Source organism: Sciurus carolinensis, chromosome 15, assembly GCF_902686445.1.
Source record: "Sciurus carolinensis chromosome 15, mSciCar1.2, whole genome shotgun sequence".
Taxonomy (NCBI): Eukaryota; Metazoa; Chordata; class Mammalia; order Rodentia; family Sciuridae; genus Sciurus; species Sciurus carolinensis.
In genome coordinates, this window is record NC_062227.1 from 7,586,033 (window position 1) to 7,611,144 (window position 25,112).

General features: G+C 42.3%; 1 protein-coding gene across 7 annotated transcripts in view; it reads right to left on the reverse strand.

The window, feature by feature from the left end:
* Positions 1-25,112, reverse strand: part of LOC124965638 (contactin-associated protein-like 3) — a 214,880-nt gene that overhangs the window by 131,148 nt on the left and 58,620 nt on the right. For all 7 annotated transcript variants that reach the window (XM_047526727.1, XM_047526726.1, XM_047526724.1 and 4 more), the window contains exon 3: positions 23,825-24,018. In XM_047526727.1, the coding sequence (XP_047382683.1) occupies positions 23,825-24,018 (194 nt within the window). The remainder of the gene's footprint in view (positions 1-23,824; positions 24,019-25,112) is intronic.

Genomic DNA, 25,112 nt, shown 5'->3' on the forward strand with positions numbered 1-25,112 from the left:
ACTTTCTGAATTTAACGATTTTTCCCCTTTAACTGAAGTTTGGCTAGCTTTCCAACAATCCAAAGGAGAGGGGATTATATCCCCCAATTCAAGCCAGCGTCATCGCTGTCATCAAGATCATGGCTTTGCTAGGCACCTCCCGTGTACTTCATTAGGCCCTTGCTTAGATACAGTTCCTGGACGGTTGCCATGACAACTACCATCACCCTCACCTAAATCTGGTTGAAATGCAAGACTGATTCCTGAGCTTACATAGAAATATTGATTCTCACTACGTTTCTTCTAGATTATTTTACAGATTTTAGATTTCCAGTTTTAGAAGAAAATTCCTTATTCCTTATTTTAGTTTATGAGAACTGTTTTCCTGTATTTTGTTATACAGCTTAGTAATATAATTTTTAGAACTGAAAATGTATTTTACTGTAACTCCTTATAATAGATAAAAATAAGGACTTGACTCACCAAAAAAAGTGGTTGTTTCAGCCTAGCACATTTTACAACTGGTTCCCCAGGTCTGCAAGAATGAACAGAATCAGCTTTCTCTCTGACACACCTTTAAAGTGCCCTTTGAAAAATACTAGAAAGAGTCACTTCTCTCATAATGCCATCTCCAGATCTCGTATCTGAGGGGCCACCATCTATGCACTCATCACCTGGGGTCTGCAAGTCTTTTAAAGCTCACGCAGCCCCTTACTGGAGTTTAAATTCCCTTCCCTGGAAATTCTTACTAGTTAGTTCCTTGTTTCTTAATTTATTCAAAATATTTATGAAAGTAGAAGACTCTTAGACCCCCGGACCAGGAAATAAAGCAGTGAGTATGTCAGCCTTACAGGAAACTATGAAAGACTAAATTCACTCTCTTCATTCTTTTGCCTTGGGCTGGTTCTGCGAGGAAAAGAAAGTATAGACTGTGTTAGAGGCAGTGGTTCATGAATCCACGGAGGTCTAACGTGGTGCTGTGGCTCTAGCATGGAGAGCTCTCTCCTCCAAATACATTTCAGAGAAAAAGCTCAAGCAATAAAAAACAAAAACAAACAATCAAAAAAACCCTTGAGCAAGTTAAAGCAATAAAAACGTACCACAGTGTGATAAAAAGGACATTTTACCAATTTATAACTACACTCAGCATATAAGCTGTTTCCTACTTTACAAGTTGGGCCTGTTAGGAGTCAGATTTGTGGGTATACGTAATCATTCTTCTCTATACTTTTGCATGAGCCTGTTTTTCTTAAAAATTATATGGTTGCTTGTGTAGCAACTCCAGATGAAAACAGTGAAAAACACTATTTTTTTCAACTCTAAATACTTCAAATCTAGATGAAGTAGTAAATATAACCATTCTCTTGGTTCCTTGCTATTAAGAAGCATTTTCTTGGTAGATTTGGAGTTTATAGTCATTGAAAAAAAAATCGTATGCATGTTTTCTGGTAGAATTTTTATATTGTGGCAAGAACACAATATGAGATCTACCCTCAAACTTTTAAGCGTACAATACAGTATTGTTAAACGATAGGCACAATGTTGTACAGCGGATCTCTAGAACTTATTCATCCTATATAATTGAAACTTTGTGCATGAAAAGATAACAGGTGTTGGTGAGGCTGGAGAGAACAAGGGAATTCTTTTGCACTGTTGGTGGGAAGGTAAATTGGCGCGGCAGCTATGGAAACCACGGTAGTTGTTCCTCAAAAGATAAAAAAAATAGAGCTACCACAGGATCCTAGAATCCCACTTCTGGGTATATCCCCAGAAGAACGGAAGTCAGGATCTGAAAGAGCAATCTGTCTTCCCACGTTCATTGCAACATTACCCCAAACAGCCAAGATGTGGAAACAACATAAATGTTCACCAGTGGATGAATGAATAAAGAACATATGTAGAAATTTTAAAATCACCAGCTGAAGTGGTCTAACAAATCTCAGTGTTCACATGACAGTTTTCAGCTTGACACTCATACCTTAAAGATGCAATTAAACACAGGACAGTAACCAAAGATTTTAATTTTATCTCTGTAGGGCTCAGATTTTTCCTATCACTGAAACTTCTTCAGTGGTGCAGGCAACTTAAAGATTCCATGGGAACCTGTTCTCTGCGATTCCTGGTTGAACCCATTAGGAGAACTACCCACAGAATTTTGCAGCTTCAGGACAGGTCTGGATAGACTGAGGGTGGTGAGATTCCTCCAGCTCTTTCATCTCCCACAAAGCCGTGGCCACAGGGCTGCTCCCCAAAAGGTACTTCTGTAGGCTCACTGCAAATTCCTTATGGGCCAGCCTGTGAGAAACCTTCAGTAGGAGATGATATGACCCTGAGAAACTGTAAGCATCTAGCATCTTTCTGCCCACAGGCAACCTACTTATAAGCTGAACGAAGTTCCACTAGATTTCACAAAAGATGGGATGGTTTTTGCATTTGAAAGATCTAAATCAGAGTTCAAGAACTATCATGATTTCAACTATGATACGAATCACCTGTCATCCTTGAACGTCCATGTCTTCATTTGCAAGATGGAAGTAATAGCGACCACCACAAGGACCTTACCTGAAGAAAGATGTACACATGTCTGCAAACACAGTGCACTAGAAAATTCAAACGATTTCCACTTCAAATCCACTTTGGAATGAAGCAAGGTAGAAAGAAGGTAGTAGAAGAATAAAAAAGAAAAGAAAAGAAAAGAAAAAGAAAAGAAGTACAAAGGCATTTCTGTGTTAGTCAGCTTTTTCATTGCTGTGATCAAATTACCTGCCAAGAACAACTCAGAGGAGGGAAGATTGATTTTGGCTCATGGTTTTAGAGGATTCACTCCTCTGAATCCAAGGCTGGCTCCAAGGCAGAATATCATGGCAGAGATGTATGACAGAGGAAAGCTGCTCAGCTCATAGCAGCAAGGAGTAGAGAGAGGAGAAGGGGCCAGAGAGAAGATAAACCCTGCCAGGACTGATCCTCTGATGAGGCCAGAGCCCTCCTGAGCCGACCACTTCCCCAAAGCTCCACCTCTGAACTTTACTGCATTGGGGACCAGACTTTGGGGAGGCATTCAGAGCAGGACCATAAAATCTTTATTTATTGGTATTCACTCTCGAAAATTCTCTGAAGAGTTTGAAAGGAGCTGAACACAGTAAGAGGATGCTGCACAGCCACCAACACCCAGAGATGCCGTAGAAACCACAGCAAAATAACAAATTTTAAGACATACCTTACTCCTTTGAACTCTCATTCTTCTAAAGACATTTCAAAATTTTACAAAACTCTTTAAGTTAAATGTTTTCTCATTTTGGTACAGGAAAATGAGGTTGGAAAATAGGAATTAGAAAGGAGTTATAGTGGACGAAAATGTATTGTGTCTCCATCTTTAAATATATGCAATTCGAAAAAGCAAGGTGCCTTCTTAGTCTGCTTTTCTGAAAGTGCTGAGCTGGGCCCACTCAAGCCTGCAGTGGCTCTGCTTCGCACGTGCTCAGGTCGCACTGCTGACTTCCCTTCGTTCTTTCCTCAGCGTGGTGTCTGCTTCTCACGATGCTCTTTACCATAAGTCACCGCTTCGTCCTCCTGATACTATTATTGTTTCATGAGTACTCAGACGGGAGACTTAAGCCAGGAATATTTAGAAAAATAAAAGCACAAACTTGTGCAGGATTCTTCTTAAAGCCTGTATCGCATTTAAAAATACAAGTTATGGGGCATCAACCATCTTCACTAAAACACGTGAGAGTACAGTTATCATGTGTGCAGGCTCGGTCCCTGGGGACAGCAGCCCTCGCACATGGTCCCTGGGGACAGCAGTCTTCAGTATTTACGGAGCAACTGGTTTCTTTCAAGGTGAATGCAATTTAACTTACAGATGTGGCCGTCTTTGTCAAGGACAATCCGACTTCCCTGTACCAGTTTACATCACTATAGGCGAGACAGAAAATCAGCCTTTGGCATACAGAGTAAAACCGGAAAAGAGGTATCGTGGAATTAATAAAGTTAAAACCAAGAGGAGAAAAGCAAAAGGCCAAACCAAAGCAAATACAACCCCAAAGCAATTCGAAAGGGAAAATCAAAAGGACACAGCAAACTATTCAGGAGTCTGGTGGCGACCTGAGGCTCCCATGTGCTCGCTCCTTGCTCCATTCTGCAGGTGAGGACTGCCCACACCCTGCCACTGGCCGCTGGCCTGCATCTTCTTTTCACTCTTTCTCCCTTTCCTCTTTGAATCTCAGACTGGGATACATGTTTAGAGTCAGTCACCTGGGTGCAGACTTGTTCAGAGAAGAGCCTCTTAGGACTGCAACTTTAAAGACCAAACTTCCCTTTCCCTCCACCTGATATGCCCCTGTGTGAAGATGCCCCAGGCTCCTTGGTCTGGCAAATCCATGTCTCCTCGTGAAGTAGGGCATGCATTTTGCCTAACGCTAAACTCTTCCCTCCTGATGAATCCCAAACCTGATTACAACAGCCGGGCCTGGTCTACACTAGGTCTGACTCTAGGGAGACAGAATCCACAGAGGCCCCAAATGATCTATTGCTAGATGGAACGCTGAACATGGTCTACGCCAGGACAGCAGCAAAACCACATCACTCCAGAATTCTGCTCAGAACCCTGAGGCCAGAGTTCCCCCAGGCCTCTCCTCCCTAGCATCCCTGAAAACAGAGCCTCAGAGCAATCTGCCAGTTATCTGCTCTCAGGATCCATGTCTACCTATGTACCTTCCTACTGCTCTCCTTCTTTGAAGTTCTTTCTTCTGTATCTCTCACTCGGAAGGAAGGAAGGAAGGAAGGAAAAAGGGGCCAACGGGGAGGGAGAGAGGGAAGGAGGGAGGGAGGGAGGAAAAAAAGGAGGGAGGGAGGAAAGGAAAGGGAAAAAAAGACTTGCTTAATGCTAGAATATTCCACTGTAGAAAAAAAATTTTTGCAATGTCTCCATTTGGGCAGCTCAGGTTCCTAACAGATTCCCCCACTGACCAGTTATGCAACATGAACAAATTGCTTTACCTCTCTGAACTTGCATTTCTTCATCCCAAGTTGATTGTGAAAGACTAAATGACATCATATACCTAAAATTCCTATAATGGCGCCCGATTCACATTAAGCATTGAGCAATGTTAGGTGCCAGTCCCTGATGATCACGCTGATTGACATTCAAGTCTCTTTGGGACCTCAGGGTCCTGAAACACTTGGGAATGCACCTTCCTCATGCTTCTGCATCCTATTTGTGGTGAGATCGGAAAGCATTGTTACCAATCTCCCATCAACTGCAGAACAGTAAATTTCCTCCCTCGCAAAATTAACCACACACAGTGAGAAAATACCTCTTATCCTAAACATCACCCGACGACTGCCCCCTCTGCATTTCTTGGTCATTGTCACAGACTCAACTCCAAGGCATTCCCTCACACCTCCCTCCCTCTCTTCCATCCCAACTTCAAAACTTGCACATCCTTGAGACAGGCCAATAAGATGCCTGGACGGAACGTGCTTGAGGTTCATGAGGTCCAGCTGCTCCACGCCAGCACTCTCTCCCACGGCCACCTTCAGTATCGCTTGGGATGGTGGTGCCATTTTAAAAACCCTAGGTATTTAAATTCTGTGGATGGACATACACTTCCAAATACTTCCAGAATTCTCTCTCCCAGATAGATCAGCTTGGGACATGTTGACTTCTGACTTTATCAGCCTCTCAGGATCTACTTGCCCTCCCCACACTGCCATGACAGTATTTTTTTCACCCGCCCTTTTGTCAGTGTTGGGATTCTAGTATCAAAGTCATCACGTGACACCGTCCCTACAGATGCTAATTATGGGCCAATCCAATGAGCTGCCACCTCCAGTTCTTCACCCGGGTATATGAATGTGGGTGAGAAAAGCCCCAACTGTGCAGAAGGGGGCCTGATTCATGATCTCCAGTCACCAGAACGGTGATTGTCAGCCTTGACTGGATGCTCAGGTCATCAGTGGGTCACTGGACATACAGCCTGGGTCCCACGCAGCTGAGATTCAGACTTAAGTGACCCGAGCAATGGCCCAGGTATGTGTCCCCAAGGTAGAAAGCTGCTGTCACTGGAGGTTACTTGTTTGTTCCATGTCAAGTCCTTTTTCCCACCCACGTCGCTGCCGTGCACACATTCCGACCCTGGCTCCGCTTCCACTTTCCCCATCCTATCACCACAACACTGGAAACTTCTGAACAGCACAGAGACAACAGGCAGAAACTCCCTTTCAGAAATTTTGAATAAAACATAATTATGTCTTCCTCTTGTTTCAGAAAGAGGACTGTCTCTTCCCAGTGTCTTCTATATTCTGGGTCCTTCTTCCCACCATCCCCTATGGTACCTTGCTCTTCAGTCATTCTGAGTCTCTTATATCCACCTCTTGGGTTTCCACCACCATCCACAGTGCTAACACCGGCATATGGTGTGTCCCACACAGCTCAGGGAGATCAGATCTGCACTGTGGCGGTGCTGGGTGGGAGGGCCTGGAAGAGGTGCTGGGATCCTTAGGGAGGACTGTCTTTCCTGCAGTGCTGGACTCCTCGCCTCCAGGATGGGCTATTATACAGCAAGGCTGCCCCTGTGTTTTGTCCCCTCCACACACACCTGCCTGCCCTTCTGCTGTGAAGTGAGCAGCACGGGTCCCTCACCAGAGGTGGAGCAGATGTAGCCCTACCCTCTGGGACTTCCCAGCCTCCAGAGCCACAGGCTAAACTGGACCTCTGTGTGGGAAGCCATCCATGGTTAGCAGAATCAGGCATGGCTGAGCCAAGGGGTACAGAGGTCTGACTCCCAGGAACTGGCAGTCATGAGACAGTCTCAGATAGCCGGGGCAGGTGGCTCTGTGCAGAGTTGGCTCACCCTCTGAGGAAATGCTAATTCTCTAAGCAAATGGCTTCCCTAACTCCACCCCATCCTGTTCCTCACAGAAGAGGCCCCTCCTGGTCCCTTTACTTGTGCAACTAGAAATAAAGGGAAAGTGGGCTCCTCCACATTGTTTTGAGGTCACATCTTGGCATGGCCACACCCCCTTCCATTTGAAAATATTATTGGCTCTCATGTTTATTTAATTAGATAAGTTCCTTAGTGATTAATCAATAGCTGGCACCATCCTTGGACAGGAACCCTTTCGCTCATCCACTCTGGATGTGACAGGAGAACCCTCCCATGCCTCTGTTCTTTATACCTCACCCAATTTCAGGTGTTCTTTTATAAAAACGGAAAGTAGAAAGTAGACTGAGACCCCAGTTGTCATCATACACAGTGTCCTGAGGTTCCTCTTCATCCTCTCTTCTGCTCACACGAGTCCCTCATGCTTTGACCATGCTTTCTCCCTTTCATTCTCTCATGTCAATCCTAAACCCACTGCAATCCACCATCCTCGCTCCTCAGTGGATAAAGTTACTGATGACTTTACATTATCATCCTTTAATACAGATATTTTTGTTTCGTTCTCACAATAAGCCTAAAAGGTACACAGTATATGGAGACAGAAGGTGTTAGAAGGTTAAGCAACTGGTCCACATACCGAGTAAGTGGTGGACCCAACATTTGAACCCAGCATCTGACTCCAGCTTCTGCATTTCTCACCTACCTGCCTGCTCGTTCCTCCTGCTCAGCCAAACTTGGCTTGCTTGGATGACATCTCTGTCCTACCTGAGTCCATCTTGAGCTGGACACCAAAGGTAGGACCATACCTTCCAGAAATCTACTGTTCGAATGTACACGCGTGCCAGAAGAGAGGTCATGTGCTGGCGGCTCCTACTCACTTTTTCCCTTTAGCACCGTAGCCAGACAATCAGATCCAGCCATATTTATTGTGCCATAATCTAGGGGCCTGGAAGGTGAGGATCAAGAGAGAAAGAGGGGGGAGAGGTGTGAGGGGAGGGGAGAAGACAGGAAGAGAGACAGCAAGGATGACTAACCCAGCACTGAATGTTCTGGAGCCCCGGGAGCAAGCAGCAGTTTGCTCTAAGATGTGACCCCACGGACCCGGGAAACCAGAAGTTTCAAGCAATACCAAAGCAGGCAGCCCATGAAAGACCCGGAGTGGTAGCAGGAGCAGGGGATGAGAAGATCCATATTCCTGAGCCTAAACTCAGGGGGACCTAGAGTTTGTTCAGTCTGATCAGAGTACACAGATGTAGTTTCCATTCAGAAATAATCTTCTCAAAATATTTCATCTCGTAGCAAAAAGATTTTGGCTCAGATGGAGAAAAATCTGTCAACACTAAGATTCCAAAGAGAATAAGAAAAGAAATCTATGGCACTCCTTGTGAGAATTCAACAGATGTATTCAAATATTGGTCCACAGCGAATTTACGAGACGTGGTAGGGACGATTCCTTCTCAGTACAGAGGTATTTTAATTGTGACCTGGCATCTCTAACGTGTAAGCCCTTGAAGAGAACCTAGATTTCATTTGAGCTTGCTTAATTAATTAATTAAGGAAGAAATTCTGATTCAAGGGTGGAAAAAATCATTGTTAATGTAAATTTATTGACCATTTTACTTTTTATTATTTGGGGAAGCAAGGGTGGAAAGAATAATGACAAAGTAATTTTGCATCGAGGTTTTGGGGATATTTTATAGTCATTTTTGCAAACTTCTTTGCAATAAACACAAGCCTTTCTTGAATCTGCATTTCTTTCCTTTCAGTCAGAAGTTTTGCTAATGAAGCTTTTGCTGGAGTGTGGCACAACAGCTCCCTAGGGACATCTTTCCGCTACTGTAGTACTTTTTCTCTCCCTTAAAAAGAATGATATTGGGTCTTTAGAATGTTCCAGGTTCCTAAAGAAAGACAAGCTGTTTGATTTGGATGATTAATAAAGGCATTAAGGAATACAAAATAAGAGAGAAGAGTTCAAATTCAAAACGAACATTGATCTTTAGCATGGAGAACAAAACCGATTTCTCCTCCATCATTTCTGTCTGACATGCACAATTCTGAGGTTAAGTGGCTGATGTTTCTAAGGCCCATCTTTTCTTTTCTGGTTCACAGCTCCTTCAGAAGTGACGCCCTGGCCCTGGAATCTTGTGCAAAGAACAACCTTCCGTAGCACCCAAAGTTTACTGCACAAGAACATTTGTGAAAGGAGAAATGTGCTTGTAATGCTGTAAGAAAGGCTTTTACAGGAAGTGTGTTAGAAGGGGACAGAGAGGAATTGGAAATATGGATAGAAGAGAAGTCACTTGAGGGCCAGGAGCGTAGCTCAGTGGTAGAGTGCTTGCCTAGCATGTGGGAGAGAGAGAGAGAGAGAGAGAGAAAGGCACCTGGTTCAGGTCTTGTCAGTTATGAGAAGCAGCATTTCTTGTAAGTATTTGCACAATGTCAGAGCCATGTACAATGTCTTCTTATAAATAAACAGAGCCAGGCTCAGTGGCATATGCCTGTAATCCCAGCAGCTTGGGAGGTGGAGGCTGGAGGATCGAGAGTTCAAAGCCAGCCTCAGCAAAAGTGAGGTTCTAAGCAACTCAGTGAGACCCTGCCTCTAAATAAAATACAAAATAAGGCTGGAGATGTGGTTCAGTGGTCAATCAATCCCCAGTACCAAAAAGTAAATAACTAAATAAACAAACAAATAGAAACATATATAATGTAATCCATGACATGACTAGATAATGCATTCCATTTTATCCAAAAAGGTGGTCATTTAGAATCTAGTACTGTTAATATTTATTCTTATTCATGCACCTAAAATAACACATTAGGCAAATATCCATTGTGGAGATGATTTAAGATTCTATCCATACGAAGGAAACATGACAAAGTCCTCATCTCTTAGAATTCTCGGTATGAAATGAACAATGCTGTCTCTAATAACAAGATAGACTAAGCGATATGCATTTTAGCCACTAGTACATAGATATTAGATTTGGCATTAATTTGTGTCAAAGATGCCTTTTGACATAGATACTATGCTGGGGGAGGCAGCATAAAAGTCACTGCAAAATAGAATGGAAGATAATTGATTTTTAAATGTTGTCAGGGAGAGATCAGGCAAACCCTCGCCGATTCTGGGAATTCAAAAGACCTCTGGAAATGGAACTCTCTCAGAAGCCTTTTACATGACAGAGGAGAAATAATTTGGTGAATATTTTCAAGGTGGAGGCCAGATGGCAAACAAATGGCATTACTGTTGGCCAAAGGACCCAATGCAGAGGCGATGAGATGCAGGACTTTTGGCAGGTATGCCCAAAACCAAGGACAAGCAAGAACTGGAGACGTGGACATGAGGTGGACATGGTGGTACACACCTGTAATCCCAGCTACTTGGGAGGTGGGGGCAGGAGGATCACAAGTTCAAAGCCAATCTGGGCAATTTAGCAAGAACTTGTTTCAACATAAAAAGAAAAAAAAAAAAAACTAAAAAGGATTGGGGATATAGCTCAGTGGTAGGGTGCCCCTGGGCTAAATTTCCAGTGCCCAGGGAAAAAGTGATCATGAGGGTAAAGATTTATAATTCTAATGATTAATCTAGCTCCAAAAATGTAGAAACTGTCAACAATCGAAATGCAAAAGGAAGTCATCCTGGAAGAGAGTCAGGGTTAAAGTGGGGGACAGGGCCAACAGCTCTGACAGCAAAGAGACAGGTTTTTATGACATGTGTTTAGAAACAAAGGTGATGTGCCATCTCTGTTGACGAGGTTCCCCAGCAAAACCACGCAAATCATGATAGACTCGTATTTATGCCTCTCCCCGTTTCCAGTGGATCCTCTGTGATAACTTGGGGAGCCAATCAACAGAAAGTTTAATGAGGAAGCAGAGGACACAGTAAAGCTAATTTTCTTTGAACTTCAGTGATACTTTAGAACACAACAGTACTCACTAAGCTTTCCGACATTGTCCTTACTTATCGTAGGTTGTTTATTAAGGAGGCCTGAGCCCGTCATTCAGTCCTCCTAGGCTTCCCTCATTCCAGCTTACTGCAGCACGTGCGGGTACACACATCCAGGAATGCTAACATGAGGATAAGGTCACCCTACAAATTTAAGAGAGCATAGATCAGATCTTAGATTGACCTGCAGCTGTCTCTTGGCAAACTGGTGCTGAACACTCAATTTTAAGCCTGGAAGGAGAATCATTGTGTCTATTAGTCTGTCACATAAAATTGCTGTTTGCATAGGTCAAATTACTTAGATGCTGGCAATTTCACGTGGTTCAACCTGTGGTACAGACTGGGTCCTGCCTCCACCTTCACTTTGTAATAAAAAGAGGGAAGCTCACAGGTGCTGAGCCCCTGGTGCTTGGTCAAGGGATTCCCCAGGGGCCACGTTAGGAACAGGGCTCAGTTTTACCCTTCCTTAGGTGGCGTCCCCACCATGGCCCGTGACTGTCTAAGGCTGGAGGACTCAGGGCATGGATAGATATCATTCATTCAATGTGTCACTGAGATACCACTAAAATAAATATTAAAACTAGAACCTGATGCCTCAGAGCTAATTCCATGGGTTTAGAACCATAATAAATGCTACAAAGTTAGAAGGGCATTTAACCTGAGTGAGACACAAGTTAGGTATTTTTAAGAAAAACTTGAACCCAGTAAGTCCCTTTCACAATTTTCCCACGTGGCCTCCCTCTGTGGGTCTCTTTCTGACCTCAGGCTGCCCTTCCTCATTTGAAAGTCCATGAAAGTCCTGGTGCTTCCTCCAGACCCACGCCCAGGGTGCCGCTCACCCCAGCTCCTTCTCTCCTCTTCACTCTTTGAACCCTCAGGGTTCCATGCTCACTCTAAGGCTTTACAGCAGAGCTTTGCCAGCTGGTTTCCATCCTGAAGAGATTTCAACGGGTAAAAGAATTACATAATTTAGCCGGATGCTGTGGTGCACGCCTGTGATCCCAGCCACTGGGGAGGCTGAGGCAGGGGGATCATGAGTTCAAAGCCAACCTCAGCAACTTAGGGAGGCCCTAAGCAACTCTTGAGACCCTGTCTCTAAATAAAATACAAAAAGGGCTGGGGATGTGGCTCAGTGGGTTAGCACCTCTGGGTTCAATCCCTGGTACCAAAAAGAAAAAAAGAAAAAAGAATTACATTATTTATTACTTTAAATGAATTTTAATTGCTTTGAATTTAATTAAAAAGACTATGACACATGTAGTTTAAGCCTTCCATGGACCCATTTATATACACATTTTTGACCTCTATTCTTATCCAGAGGGAAAAAATTGCTACAATTATTTTTTCTGATGGATCCTTCTAGAAAGGTTTGTTATTTTACATTGCACATATTATATCTATAGATGTATACATTCATTTTGGAAATTTCAAATGGGAGAATACCTGATTCTCTTCCTTTCATTTTAAAAATCTTGAAGTTCATTATCAATCAATATGTTTTCCTCGTTCTTTATTAAAACTGGATGTTATTGTGGAGTATAAATATTTGGATTTACTTATCAGTCACCTAGCAATAGAGAACTGTATCAACATATCGTTTTGCCATTACAAAATGGTATGATCTCTTTATGCATGTTCCTACATGCATATAGTAGTGTATAAGGGTGGCATACATTCCTGCAAGTAGAACTAATTAATGTAGCTTGTACGTTGAGAGGAAATGAAAATGTTGCTCATTTTGCATTCAGTTCTCTGTGGAGGGATCACTTCTGAAATGACAAATGGCTGAGGAGTAGTATCGATATATATTCCCACTAGCACCTGAGGTGGTACTAATTTGGAATCCTTGGAGTTCCACCCTCAACTCCTGTGCAGTCACAGGACAGATCCATATCTGGGACGAGACAGGGAGTTCAGATCTGCAATCAGACTTCTTGCATTCCAATCCTTGAGCCACCACCAATTCACTCTATGGTGGGGCAAATAGACAAAACCTGTATTGTTTTACTTTCCTTGTTATTATCTGAGAAGATCATTGGTACCTACCTCCTGGAGTTTTGTTGAGGATTTAAACATGTACAAAGCACAAAAGAGTCTTGTCAGGTGCACAGTGAGCACTTGGGTTGCTAAGTCTTCATACTTAAACTTCTTCATTTTCCTTGAATGCTTTTTTTAACATGAGTGTTAGGCTACACAATGCTATCCATGATCTCACAGGGTTGCTGTACTATTTATATTTCATTTTAAGAGACTTTACACTTAATGCACAACTATCAAAGTTGGAGAAAATAAGTTTGTACTCAGTTGTGGTTGGAAGTACTGTCCCAAGTGATACAGTGCCAGCAAATGTTTGAATCCATCCTGATCAGATGGGCTGGGTGCGCCCGGTGCTACTGCTTTAATTTGCATTTCTGCAACGTGTAAGCAAGGTGAACATCATTTCACACATTTAGGAACCATTTCGTGGTCTGGACTGCTCATTAATGTTTCTCATTTTTACATTGCCTTTCCATCATTATCCATCAATGTGTAAGGGTGCTTGTACAGATAAGGAAATTAACAGTGTTGTGTCCATTAAAATCTCATTTCCCAATCCTGGATTGATATCTTTGGTGGCATTTTTTCATGCAGTATTCTTCAAGAAATATAATTTGTCTCTTCACTGTGGTCTGGGTTTGCATTTTGCTTAAAAATGCATGCTCACTCTGATATTGTACATGCAAACTTTCTCCCAGAATCTTCCAAGACTGTCTCTGTGGGTGCCTTAGGTTAAACTTTAAACACATACAGTATAAAGAGGGAGGTGAGGATCCAGCATTATCTCCTTTTTTCCAGATGGCTATCTAGTTGTTTCTGTATTATTTATTAAATATTTCTTTATTTAAAATGCCATATATTTGGCATATCAGCATACATTTCTAATTTATTAGTAGATATCATGTTTTTCTACACTGATCTTCATATTAATATCTAGTATCCTAAAATCCAGAATCCAGACTTATTATATATTTCTCCTATTTATAGGACTAATCTCCCTTATTATAACTTTCTCTACTAATTGCTTTTCTCATTCTTTTTTAAAATTATTTTTTTAGCTGTGCACAGTGGTGCTTGCCTGTCATCCCAGCAGTGTGGAAGGCTGAGGCAGGGGGATCTAAGTCAGCCTCAGCAACCTAGTGAGGCCCTGAGCAACTTAGTGAGACCATGCCTCAAAATAAAAAATAACATAAAAAGGATTGAAAATGTAGCCCAAGGGTTAAGCACCTCTGGGTTCAATCCTGGGTACTTAAAATTAATTTTTTAAATTGACAAATGTTATGTAAATATTTGCGCAACATGATGTTTGGAATCATGAAGTAGCTGAATCAAGCTCATTAATATGTGCATTACCTCACACACCATTTTTGTGGTGAGAACACTTGGAATCTACCCTTGGTGATTTTGGAGAACACCATAACTATAGTGGCCATGTCATATAATAGTGCTCTTGCAATTATTTCTCTTGTCTAATTGAAAGTTTGCATCCTTTGATCAACATCTCCCCAGACAGCCTCCTCCCCACCAGCCAGTGCCTGGTAGCCACCACTGGGTTCTCTGCTTCTGAGTTCAGCTTTTTTAGAGTCTACACAAGTTTAGACTTGTGTAGGATTTGTTTCTCTGTGCCTGGCTTATGGTACTTAAGATAATGTCCTTTCCTCCACGCTGTCATGAATGACAGGACTTCCTTTTTAAGGGCTGAGAGTATTCTGCCATGCATATATACAAATTTCCTTTCTCCATTCACCCACTGAGAACCACTGAGTGGGGTTATGTTGGCTGCTAGGATCCCAGAATGCAGGGATCTCTTAGACATGCTGGCCTCAATTCCTTTGAACGTTTACCTACGAGTGTGGTTGCTGGATCATTTGGAAGTTCTCTTTTAGCTTTTTGAGGAATCTCCATGCTGATTTCCATAATGGATGCACTAATATACATTCCTACCAAGAGTTTCCTTTTCTCCATACCCTTACCACTTGGTATCGTTCTTTTTTTTTTTTTTTTTTTTAAATAAGAGCCACTCTAACAGATGGGAGACAATATCTCATGTCATTTTAATTTGCATTTCCCTGACAGTTATTAATTAGACTTTTCCCTAATTATATAGAGAGTTATTCTTCCTATCGATAAAGTTTATCACTGTAGCCAAATTTCTGTGCAGGAAAAAGCTTCGCTCATCAATATCTTGGAGAGAAGCAGAACAGATAGTATCGCTTGAAAGAAAACCGCTTAGGTGAGCAAACTGCTCTGATCTGTCAGTGTCGCTGAATAGAACACGAAGGTTGTGACCTCTTAGGAAGTCTGCACAATTGTGGGGTAGTTGTTTTCAGAAGGTTAAGTGACTCACAATTGGGAACCCAGAGAGAAATCAAAGGACTCCGCTGGTAAACCAGACTTTCATTGGGAAGTTCTCTTTGGGGGCTGTGGTAAAGCTTTTCTTAAAAAACCCAGGGAGGGAGCGTGATAGTTAGGTTTTCATTGCTGGGACAAAAATACCTGACGAGAACAGCTTAGAGCAGGAAAAGCTTATTTGGGTTCATGGTTTCAGAGGATTAGGCCAAGGTCAGCCAACTGGTTCCACTGCTCTGGGCCCAAGGGAGCAGAACATCGTGGCAGGAGGGCATGGTGGAAGGAGAGAGAGAGAGAGACAGAGAGAGACAGAGGGGGGGAAAGGGGGAGAGGGAGAGAGAGAGAGAGAGAGAGAGAGAGAGAGAGAGAGGGAGGGAGAGGGAGAGAGAAAGAAGGAGAAGCCGGGGGACACCCTCAGTGACCCACTTCCTTTAGTCACATCCCCCTGCCCACAGTTACCACCCAATCCTCTCAATCAACTAATCCATCAAGTAGATTAATCCACTGATTCTGTTACCACTCTAATATCTAACCGTCTCACCTCTAAACATTCCTGCATCAACCCAGGGGATGTGAGTGAACACCTGGTGTCCAAGTCATATCAGGGGAGATTTCCACTATTACCATGACAAAATGGCTGAGCTGTCATATGGATTTTAAATCTGACCAAAGAACAGCATGAACAGAATCCCTAACAAAAACAGAAGTGCTCACTGTGAAATAACTCAGTGGGATTCAGGGTTAGCCCTCAGTGGGATTCAGGGTTAGCCCTATTATTCTTAATATCATCGTAATTGCTTTCAATAGGTGAGGGCACAGAGTAGGGAAGGGGCAGGAAGAGCTTCCCCTTTCAAGGGGGTGGGGTTATCACATTTCACTTCCGTCTTTGATTATTTCATGACACTCCTCCACAGTTGCCATTTGGACTCTCCATAAAATTCCTGGGCAATGTATTCATTCCACCCAACACAGATCTAAGTTCAAAGTCGTTTCTGCTGTCTCTCAAGGTCGCAGGTCTGTCCCTGGGGCTTCTACAATCAGCACCTCACCCAGTCACGGTAATAATGGCTCACATCCTTCCCCATGGGGGTTACCTCTGTGCTCCTGGTAGTATCGAGATGCAGAGGGCTCCCCCTTCACACTAACTGAACATCAATAAATAATATTAAACTGAAAATATTATTAACCTTAGGAGCTTTCTGAAGGTTTTAGCTTGAAAACCTTGAAGGGGTACTGTGTAGATCATGCACTATTAATAAGCCCATTGACTACTTAAATAACTTGTCGGATGCTTCCTAAAAGAGGCTTTCATTGTGGTAAGATATATGTCATGTGAAGTTTAACATTTCAATCCTTTTCAAGCATACAGTTCAGTGGCATTAAGTACATTCAGATTATGCATCTGTCACCACCAGCCATCTTCAGAACTCTTTTAATCCTGTACTGAAACTTATAGCATGCCTTTTAATAACTCATGAAGTGGGCAACACCCCATGACGTCCTTCAGTTTGCAAGGAAGAAGGCCCAGCGCGCTGGAAAGGTCATTTTGTAGAGGTGTTACTTGATGTGGCCCTCCTGGCTTGCATAGAGCCACCTCAAAAGAATTTTTAATGCTTGGGCTGCTCCTCTGCTTGACTTGAAACGCAGTTTAAGAAGCATTTCCCATTCAATGGCCACCACTCACTCGAAAGATTCTGTTGTTACTGATGTTCTTTCTCTTTGTGTTTTGCTCTGCAGGTGGATTACATATGTTCAGAACTACAATTATCCGAGAATGCTTCATCAGGAAAAATGCGACATTTAGCCTCTCATTCTTTTGCTATTGTAGAAAGGGAATTAGGTTACAAGGTGAAGAAAGTCCTTTTGCCACCAGGACACTGTTTCTTCGCCTTCTTGGAAATCATAACTTCGGGTGCAGTGCTGCCAAGATCAGGTACTGGCGAGCCCAGAGTGCACAGCCTGATGACCAGAGTGCTCTTCATAAACAGCAGACGGCACTAGTTTCCATAAGGTCAAAACGTTTGCTTTTCCTTCTTGCTTCCTATTCAGGAAAAGCCCTTTCCTTGGAGGGAAAAGCATATTGTCTAACCTTGAGTGTTCTTTGAATGTGCACGATAACATGGATCTGCTAATATGTAGTCAGCGTTATGCAGACAAGAGGCCCCTTGGCACTGGATGATGGGAAGGTAAGTGTGAGGTCGTGGACACACAGAAGGAGCGAGCTGTGGCCACTACAGCCAGAAGCAGAATAAATGTCAATGGAGACAGGAGATCAGATGATCACGCCTGAGCCTGGCGGAAGCAGATGCCCAACTGCATGCCGCTCTGTCCTGCAGACCTACTCTTCCTCTGACTCGCTGCGCCAACGCCCATTAGGGCCCAGGGCTTGCTGGCTACACAGCCACACCATCAGCCCCTTTCTCCCAGGGTCACCTAACTGCTGCCTGGTTCAGGACACTTGCTCATTCACATTATTGTAGAAGGACAATGAGTGACAAAAAGTTTTTCTGTCGGCCTGGTGCTTGGTACAGCCTCTTCCATCCAGTCCCTGCTCACGATGAGATGATCGGCTCTTCTCTGTCCCCCATCTTCAGGCTCTTGAACTGGATGCCCTCACCTGTGCTCCAGACAGGCCAGACCATCCAGGAGAAAACTCAGAGACAACGCACAGCGGGGGAGGTCTACCAAAGCACCTTATCTACTGTGCCCAGAGGAACACATGGCATTGGGCAGATATATTTAGATTTCCCAGTTTGGATGGTCATGCATTTTAGATCCTGTTATGGTTTAGATATGAGGTATCCTCTCAAAGCTCCTGTGTTAATGTAGAGATAATGATTAGACTGTGAAATGATTAGACTGTGAAAGCTGTCACCTAATTAGTCCATCTTAGTTTGAATGGACTGACTAGGTGGCAACTGTAGACAGGGGGCATGGCTGGAGAAGGTAGGTCAGTGGGGACACGCTCTGGAAAGGTGTGTCTTCCCTGTAGCCCCTTTCCCTTCTCTCTCTCTGCTTCCTGGCCACCATGAGTGGAACACTGGCCTTCTGCCATGCCCTTCTATCATAATGTTCTGCCTCACCTTGGGCCAGAGCCATGCAGTTGGCCAACCATGGACTGAATCTCCGAACATGTGAGCCCAAATAAACTGTTCTCCTCCAAGTTGTTCTTGTTGATCGTTTTGGTCACAGCAACAAAAAACTGACTAACATGGATCCAAAATCCTTTGAAAAGAAAGATATTTACTAAAGAGGATAATATGTGGAATATATAATGAGGTGGAAGATCCTTCTTAAACTAAAACCACTTTTAAAAATCCTAATATGTCTAACATAACTTAAAATACAATCATGTCTTACACCTAGTCACCCTGCCTCCAGTCACTAACAGAAGGAATCTTCTGAAAAGTGTGTTATTAAGCAACTCTGTCATATAGTGATCATTAGAGTGTATGTAACAGAAGCTAAGATGGCTACAATGTCCCTAGGTGATAGAGTTCAATGGGACCACAATCACATATGGTCTGTTTTTAACCTAAATTTCATTATGAGGCACATGACTGTATTTTCACATAAAATTAACTTTTACTACTGGAGGACTTAATATCTGTGGATATTATTTGTATCCCAAAGTAAAATGGTGATATGATGACTGGTATTGAGAAATAATTAAGTTGAATTTCAATACAGATGAAAGGCAATTCTTTTGAAACAAAACTTGGGTGAAGATAAAGACTTGTGAAGCAATGATATAATTAAAGCAAAATTCATCCTCTTTGCCAGAAAGTTTAAAGTTAAAAAAAAAAAAAAAAACTCACACAATATTATTCAGGGAATTTTTTTTTCTTTGCATAAAATCATTCTAATGGAAAGAGACATCCAGAACACAAATAAAACTCCATACACAGTACCAAGAAATAATGAGTCCCACAAGGAAACACACAGCAAAGGAAGAGACAGGGATGAAGGATGGATGAGGTAGGAGGGTCATGTGTATGTGTGTCTGGGCATTGACTAAAAGAATTTTATGCAGAAGAGAATATTTATCTGAGAAATGAACTGGGGTAGTTATATATGCTAAGTTATCTAGGGAAAAATTTTAGAGGAATTGAACAGCTACTACAAAAGATGGACCTCACTTGACACCTTTCAAGAGCAGCTAGAAACACATGTGGCACAAATTTTTATGGAGCCAGAGAGAAGCAGTGAATGCAGTCGATTTTGCTTCCTTTTATCTATAGAAGTTCTTTATTGAAAACGACTACAGTTGTACAGTGCACAAAATACATGGTAATTTGCAACAAGAACTAAAGAAAATGAAATTCCACGGATTTCATAATTGGAATCCGTATGCAATGATCCAGGGGAGGAATGGTAGGTGAGCCATAGTGGTAATGGTGGAGGTGATGGAGGCTGTCAGATCCCACATATTCTCAAAGGATTTCATGTTGACAGATACCCTGAGGGAGCCAATGGAGGGTGTGTAGGAATGGTGGTCATTGGTGACTCCAAGAAACTCAGCTCAAGCAGCAACCTGGTAAATACAGTGATACTTGCTGACAGGTAGACACCTAGGGGAGATATGTCTGGTGGTGGGGAGGGTGTGGAAAGAAATAATTTGTGTTTAAGCATGCTAATTTTCTTGTCTTTTTGACATCCAAACAGTAATGGAGTTTGATGCTAGGCGGATAGCTTGAAGCCAAGTATCAGGGCTGGATAATGATCAGAACATAGCCAATCCCAGCCTGTAGACAGTTTCACAAGGAATGAAAGACTGATCTATTTCTTTACATGTTTGATTCTTTAATCTCACAGAAATAAGTAGGAAACTGACCCTAGGGATGATGGCTTGTTGTTGTGACAAAATACGTGAGAGAAACAACTTAAGGAAGGAAAGACTTATTTTGGTTCACAGCTTCTGAGGTTTCAGTTCATGGTCACTTGACTCCACTGATTCTGGGCCTGTGATGAGGCAGAACATCACAGTGCAGAGGGTGTGGCGGACTAAAGCTGCTCACCTTATGGCAGCCAGAAAGCAGAAAGACGGACGAAGGGGCTACGGGCCCATATTATCCTCAAGGGCACATCCACAAGGGTTCACTCCCTCCAACTAGATCCCACCTCCTACAGTCATCACCGCCATCAATAGCTTATTCAGCTGTGAGCCCATCAATGGATTAATCCATTCACAAGGCCAGAATCCTCACAATCCAATCACTTCCCAAGAGCCCCACCCACGAACATTGCTGCATTGGGGAACCAAGCCTTCAACTCAGAAGACTTTGAGGGACATTCCAGATCCAAACCATAACATCTTGATACCCCATTTGTTTCAGATTCAGATTTTTTCTTTCAGATTTTAGCAAGTTACGAATGTGTACACCAAGTATTACTGACTAGGTGGAAATCTTTCATGTGACTATTTCTGCAAGGAAACACATGGATATTCACATTAAGCAGGATAAATAAAGAAAATGAATAGCCTCAAAGTCGGTATATTCAGATTTTCTTGCTATCTGAGTTTATGTCTGCTTGGGCTTTATCATTTTAATAACTTTGCCTCTGGAATTAGGAATTGCAGATAAGCAAGTGTGGATCTTTAATAATAGAAAACATTAGTGTGGATAATGGATAGACCCAGACAAAAAAAAAAATTAAAAAGCCATTTAAAAAAATAGGATAAGGAGAGCATCCAAGAAATATACAAGGTTGGAGAATAAATTTTTAATGTGTCCTTAACATAAAAGTAAAAGAAATAGGCTTTTTAGGGGAGATCTGGAGGCACAATCTGTTTTCCTATGAGAAGAAGGTTAATGCAATGAGTCTAAGGCAAGCACTTCAGCCGTGGTCTGAATCTGTGCTAGAAAAAATGATGATAAGTTTACAAAAACATGCAGTTTTCTTTAATCCATATAAATAGTTTTACATATAAGAAACAAATCTCTTTAAGCTAACATATTTTAACTTCATTCATTCGTATCTAAAATTATTGCCTAGAGAAAGGGCGAGAACTCACGGAAGATATGCAATTTATTATTAGAGCAGCAATGATAAGGCTGTATGACAGCCAATATCAACTCATCCTTCTAAGAAAATGATAAACCTATGACAATCAGTGAACTTTATTTCTGAAAAAGTAATTGTGATATAGAAAACACCAGAAAGGACACCCTCACCAAGAGTGTAATCATGACTCGGCTCACATTTTCCTAAAGTCTACCATACTCATTTACTTATTTGCTAAAAAAAAGAATAAGCCACCTAATGAAGAGAAGGTTTACCAGATGCTGAGGTAGATCAAGAAACTCAATTGCCAGCAGAGGTATTTTATAATTCAAACTCGAGACCCTCACTCTTTGCTATTTTATGACTTCTATGAGACTCCTTCCATTCTCTCCTCTCAGTACAACCAGTCCTCTCATGACTTACAGCTCTGTGTGGCTTGTCCCTGCTCCTGTTCATGTTGCTTCTGCTTTCTGGGACACCCACCTTAATCCCTATGCAGCACTCCAAACACTCTCTCAAGGCCTAAGCTCCATTCTCCAGTCCCTGGGGCCTGTGTCTCACAGGTGAACACTCACAATAATCATTTCTGGGCTGCTCTGTGGTTCCATCTCTTTCAACGTTTGGTTCACCCAACAAAATTCTGTACAGTCAGAGTAAGAACTGAATTTATTGAATGGTGACTATATGGAGGTCAGAGGGATGGAGGATGAAGGGGAAGCAAAGGACAAAGCCCAACCCTCAAATACTTCTTGGCTCAAGATGGCGGGAGGTCCCAAATCCTGGCAGTACCACACATCCTAGTTTTAATGCGACCACACATCCTAGAGAAGGGCAGAGCTGTGAGAGGCCACGTTCAGTGTGTTTGCTCAAGAAAGGCATCCTGGGGAAGGATGAACCCCACTCATTAATTCAGAAAATATTTGCTGATGTTCTAGTCTCCACATTGAAAAGTTAAACTTCATAGATTGGATTTATTTTCTAGCGCCATTATAACAAAGTACCTCACACAAATTAAGCTCCAGGAGGCCAGAAGACGAGGTGTACACAGGGCACCTACCTCTGCAAGCCCTTGGGAAAGACCTGTTCCACACTTGCCCACCTCTGGTGGTGCTGCTGGTGACCTCCGTGTTCCTTGGCTTGTAGATGTGACTCCTTCTTCATGGAGGGTCCTTTCTCTCCATGTGCATCCATTTTTGTGTTCAAATGTCATATTGGATTAAGACCAATCTTATTGACCTCATTTTAATGTGGTTGTAAATACCTAATTTCCAAATAAAGTCACATTCCAACATACTGTAGATTAGGATTCCAGCATGTCTGTTTTGGAGAAGCAAAATTCAACCCATACCAGAGAGGCAGAAAGATACGTGAAGTTCAGAGGAAGCTCACACGGTGATGCAGATTCAGGAAAGGAAACCAGTCACTCCAGTGAAGCTCAACTCACACCCACAGGGGATGGGATGGTGGGAACAGGCACTTGGTCCTACTTTCACCATTTTGGATTAATAAGAACTTTATTTTTCACACTATTTCTCCCTAGGCATATAACCTTTTAGAGTAAGCAAAAGAGAGGGGGGGAGAGGGAGAAAAAGGGGGAGGGGAGGTGGATGGTGTTGGTTTGACAATCTCTCTTTTCCAGGGACACTGTCCCCAACATTTTAAATAGCCTTCATCAATGCAGAGCAAGATTTCAAATATATCTAAGTTACTTGCGAACATTAGGTAGCAAATTATTTTTGCAATATATTTCAATAAATTAAATATACTTACAAATATTCACAAAAGTTAAACAAAAATGATTCCCCCAAAGAGACTTTGATACATAATCAGCAATGTAAGTGCCACCACTGTGAAGAAATTCAAAGTATTCTGGAGGCTCTTGCTGAGATCTATAGCCTAGGAATTACTCAACGTGTCTACGCAATAAAGAACACACAATTTTTCAATTTCAAAGCCTGTGTTCTTGAATTTGTCATACATAGAGAAATTGCTCATTTATTACATTTTAAATTTTCAATATCTTTCAGAAGCATGAGATTAAATCAGAGAAAATAAAAGGATGAATTCAATATACTAATGTGAAATAATGCAGAGGCACTGCTAATTATGTTATTCAGCAGAAGAGGAAAATAAATTGCATGATTTCTATTATTCTTAATCTTCCACACTACTTAAGGGTACTGTAACAGGAGGATCTTTCAATATTTTCTTTGAAATAGGCAACTTGCTTTCACTTGGAAATTTTTTTCAAAGCAATTCTTAAGATCTTTTTTCTCATTAGAAGCATCCTTTGCAAATCTCTTCCCCCATTCTGCAGGTTGTCTCTTCACTGTTGACTGTTTCCTGTGCTGTGCAGAAGCTTTTGAGTTTGACATTATCTGATATTTCTACTTGTGGTTTTGTTGGCTATGCTTTTGGAGTTTTCTCCTAAATATCCCTGCCCCAACTAACACACTGATTTAGTTGCTATTCAAGGCATGCATGTATCTAAACACACTCTACCTCCTGAACATGTATAGTTGTTATGTGCTAATTGAAAACAAAATTAAAAGTATACACGAAGACTGTTTCTCCTAACAGATCTGCAGCAATGAGTAGCGATTCTTATTATTAGAAAACATACCCAGATGCTTTCTTCTCGTCGATATTGCTTCCAGTTCCTTCCGCTGTCACTGAACATCAGGAGGTAACTGGTCACCCAGTCGGAGCTCCCATATCCACCCTGGGTGGCCACCGCTGTGATCTCCATTCTCTCTCCAAGGTCAATCTGCAGCCACTGGTATTTATTGGACACAAGTGGGGTCCAGCCACCAGCTCCTTTTTTGAGGCAGAAAAAAAGAAGGAAAATATTAAGGTAGAAGAAATAACTGGGCATACCTGTTACAGGAATAGCAAATAATAAGCTTATAAATATACATAAACTTAAAAAAACCACAGATTCCTGTTAGAAAAAAGAAACTGAATTATGTGTAAATGGATGGACCCTACACTGTCTTCACATTTAGCGAGATGACCCCTGCCGTTCAGAGGGTCCCACTGAATGCAGGAAGTATCTGATGTCAGTGGACAGCCAATTCAGTATTCCCGTCATCTAACTGCCCTTGTGCAGGTTCTGTCCTTTCCAAACACAAAAGACAAAATTCCTACAGGAAGTCACAGTATCGAGTATATGTGAACTGACCTCATTTACACGTGGAACTTATGGAAGTGGATCGAAGTAGAGAATAGAATGGGGTCACCAGGGACTGAGGGGTGTGCGGTGGGGAGACAATGGTAAACTCTGAAAATCAAAAAAGAATTAGCAGGTCCAGAGCAGGGAGGGGTGGAGGGAGTCCCGGGCAGGGCTGTCCACTCTGGCTGTGCCACAGGGAGACAGGGAGAGCCAAGAGCACCTGCGTCTTGGACAGTGACAAGTGTGCCAAGGCTCAGAGTCGAAACTGTGCTCTTTTGGGTTTGACAAAGGTCACGTGGGAACCAAGATTGTGAATAGCAATGGCCAGGGATGTCATTTTTTTCTGGTCAAATAAATAAAATGGGCAATATTCCTGAACTACTATTTCTTTAATAATCAACATTTAGGGGGGGGAAAAGAATACAATTTCCAAGCTGAGGAGGTGAGCACCTTTACTTTTCCCTGGCTCTGCCACTCACCTGGAGACTAGGCAGGGAGGTCTGAGGTTCTCCAAGGTTCACTGTTCTTCTCTGATTCATGTTATGTGTCTTTATTATTTTTATAACTATACCCTAATTTTTAAAGTATTCACCCATATCCGGCATAAGGTAAAGGTTCAAAAAAGTTTGATATTGTAATATAACTGGGAGAAGAAGTGAGTAAGGGGGGGGTATCACACCAGAATATGGTAAGATGTGATGGAGGAACATGGAGAAATGTACATACAGGCACCTCTCTG